Raw genomic sequence first — 1,867 nt, 5'->3', positions numbered from 1 at the left:
CACCAACCTCAACAAGTGATCGAAATAAATCAAAGTGGTCACGTCCAGTTCCGTCACAGCAAATTCCAAATTTATGTGGTAAAATTCGAGCGACAATGCCTCGTAAATATCGAAATGCTTCAACTTGATCATTACTTTGAGTAATATAAAAGCCAATCCGTTCATCCCTTGCATATAAAAACTACGAGATGGTGCAGATCCTGCAGACGAAGGTGACACAGGTGCCTCATCCGTTCGTACGTCGATAAAAAAGCATGCAATACTTGCTTTAAATGTTCTAAACGAAGTGCACGTTCAGTATCATTAAGCTTCGGAGCACCTGCAGATCCAGCGAGCCACTTGATTGTTCGCGGTATATCCTTTTGTACTTGAGCTTCGTCTCTGAAAATATCACAATACCACAATGTTACTTGTGAATAATGAACAAAGGTTAAGTGCATCATTCACTCATCGGAAAGTCGAGTCTCAATCTGTCGTTTGAATAAATTTTGGTTCTCTTCATTACTTTGTGCAGAAGTTAAAGCCCAATCGAAAATTTGTTGCCAGTAGGTGCTGCGTCACGTTGAATTCTGTTGCATTAAATGTATAGCTTCGACGAACCTGCCATTTGATTGAAGCTCATGAAGCATGCCAATCAATTCAATTTTGGGCAAATACGCTGCTGACTGAATTCAAAGAGGACATGTGATGTTGACAATGAAGCAATGAGTAATGAACAGCGAAGCAAGAGAAGAAAAATGATATCACTGAGGTGAAGAGTGCATCCATGTTTGATTCTGCTCATTCTCACTATCATTATTCTCGATGTCTGTGTACTGGTTCTTCGATAGTTTCCAGGTATGGTTGTCGATCCACTTCATTTTTGGAACGTAGTCACCATCACTTTGATGGCCGGATTACTTTAAGCTTAGCATTTTCCTGGTCAAACACGCGATAATCCTTGACATGTTCAGCATGATGGCGAGACATTATTTGAAACTCATGGTTTCGAGCTGTGTTCTCCTTACATCGTGACGTTAGCGTAATCCCGCGATTCGAATTTACGTACGCGATAGATCCGAAACGCTTCGTTTTAAAAATCGACTTAAGTGGCTTCATGTTGAGATAGTGTATTCGTCGAGCGACTTATCAGCCAATCTGCTGTTTTCAATGCTTATTTTCACCATTCAATTGAGATAACATGTTCGTTATTATCGTCTTGGTCATGCGCCCCGCCATCTCATTTTGCTGAGGGCTATATGAGACGGAATTTTGGTGAACAATGCCGCTTCGACGACACACATCTGCCACCGTTTTGTTCACTGGTTCTGTCCTGTTGTTGTAGTTCAAGCACTCGAGGCCCTATAGATTTTTGTAAGGAGTCTTCGATTCCTTGAAGGTGTCAGATACTTCATTCTTACTCTTGACCAAGGAACTCGCAACATATCGTAGAAAGTCATCCGCAAAAGTTAGATATAGTTTTCCCCACCCTTCGACGGAGCCCTCGTTGGGCCCACCATATCTGTGTGTACGTGCTCTTGTAGACGTCTCGCTGAACGCTTTGTTCGCGGCCTTCTTTTGATGCACCTTCTCTTATTATCTAAGCATTTTTTTTACTTCAGTCAATGTGATATTCTTCGCATTTTTCATGATCGATAAGTGATGCGTCCTTTGGCATCCCATTATCTCGAGATCCACAATGGACCGTCAAATTAGGCTGGAAAGTTTACCCATACAAAGAATTACTTTACATAATGAAGTCAGGCAAATTTCACGTTCTCGTCACGCACGATTGGGCGGTGTCGAGCGATTGTAAATTTCACGTCGCGTTTCTCATGCCTCAATGGCAATCATGGCTGATCGTATTGTGGTCTGACGCTGAATCAAC

At 42.0% G+C, this 1,867-nt stretch overlaps 1 protein-coding gene across 1 annotated transcript; it reads right to left on the bottom strand.

Moving 5' to 3' along the window:
* Positions 1-161: 161 nt before the first annotated feature.
* Positions 162-629, bottom strand: PHALS_11015 (hypothetical protein F444_10911; the record flags this gene model as incomplete). The annotated part of the gene is made up of 3 exons (XM_024726538.1): positions 162-381; positions 448-552; positions 601-629. 3 exons carry the CDS (start codon positions 627-629, stop codon positions 162-164), a joined length of 354 nt encoding a protein of 117 aa, XP_024577205.1.
* Positions 630-1,867: the final 1,238 nt, after the last annotated feature.

Source organism: Plasmopara halstedii (genome assembly GCF_900000015.1).
Source record: "Plasmopara halstedii genome assembly, contig: Scaffold_525, whole genome shotgun sequence".
NCBI classification, from domain to species: Eukaryota; Oomycota; class Peronosporomycetes; order Peronosporales; family Peronosporaceae; genus Plasmopara; species Plasmopara halstedii.
This window is presented reverse-complemented; position numbering and strand designations above follow the sequence as displayed.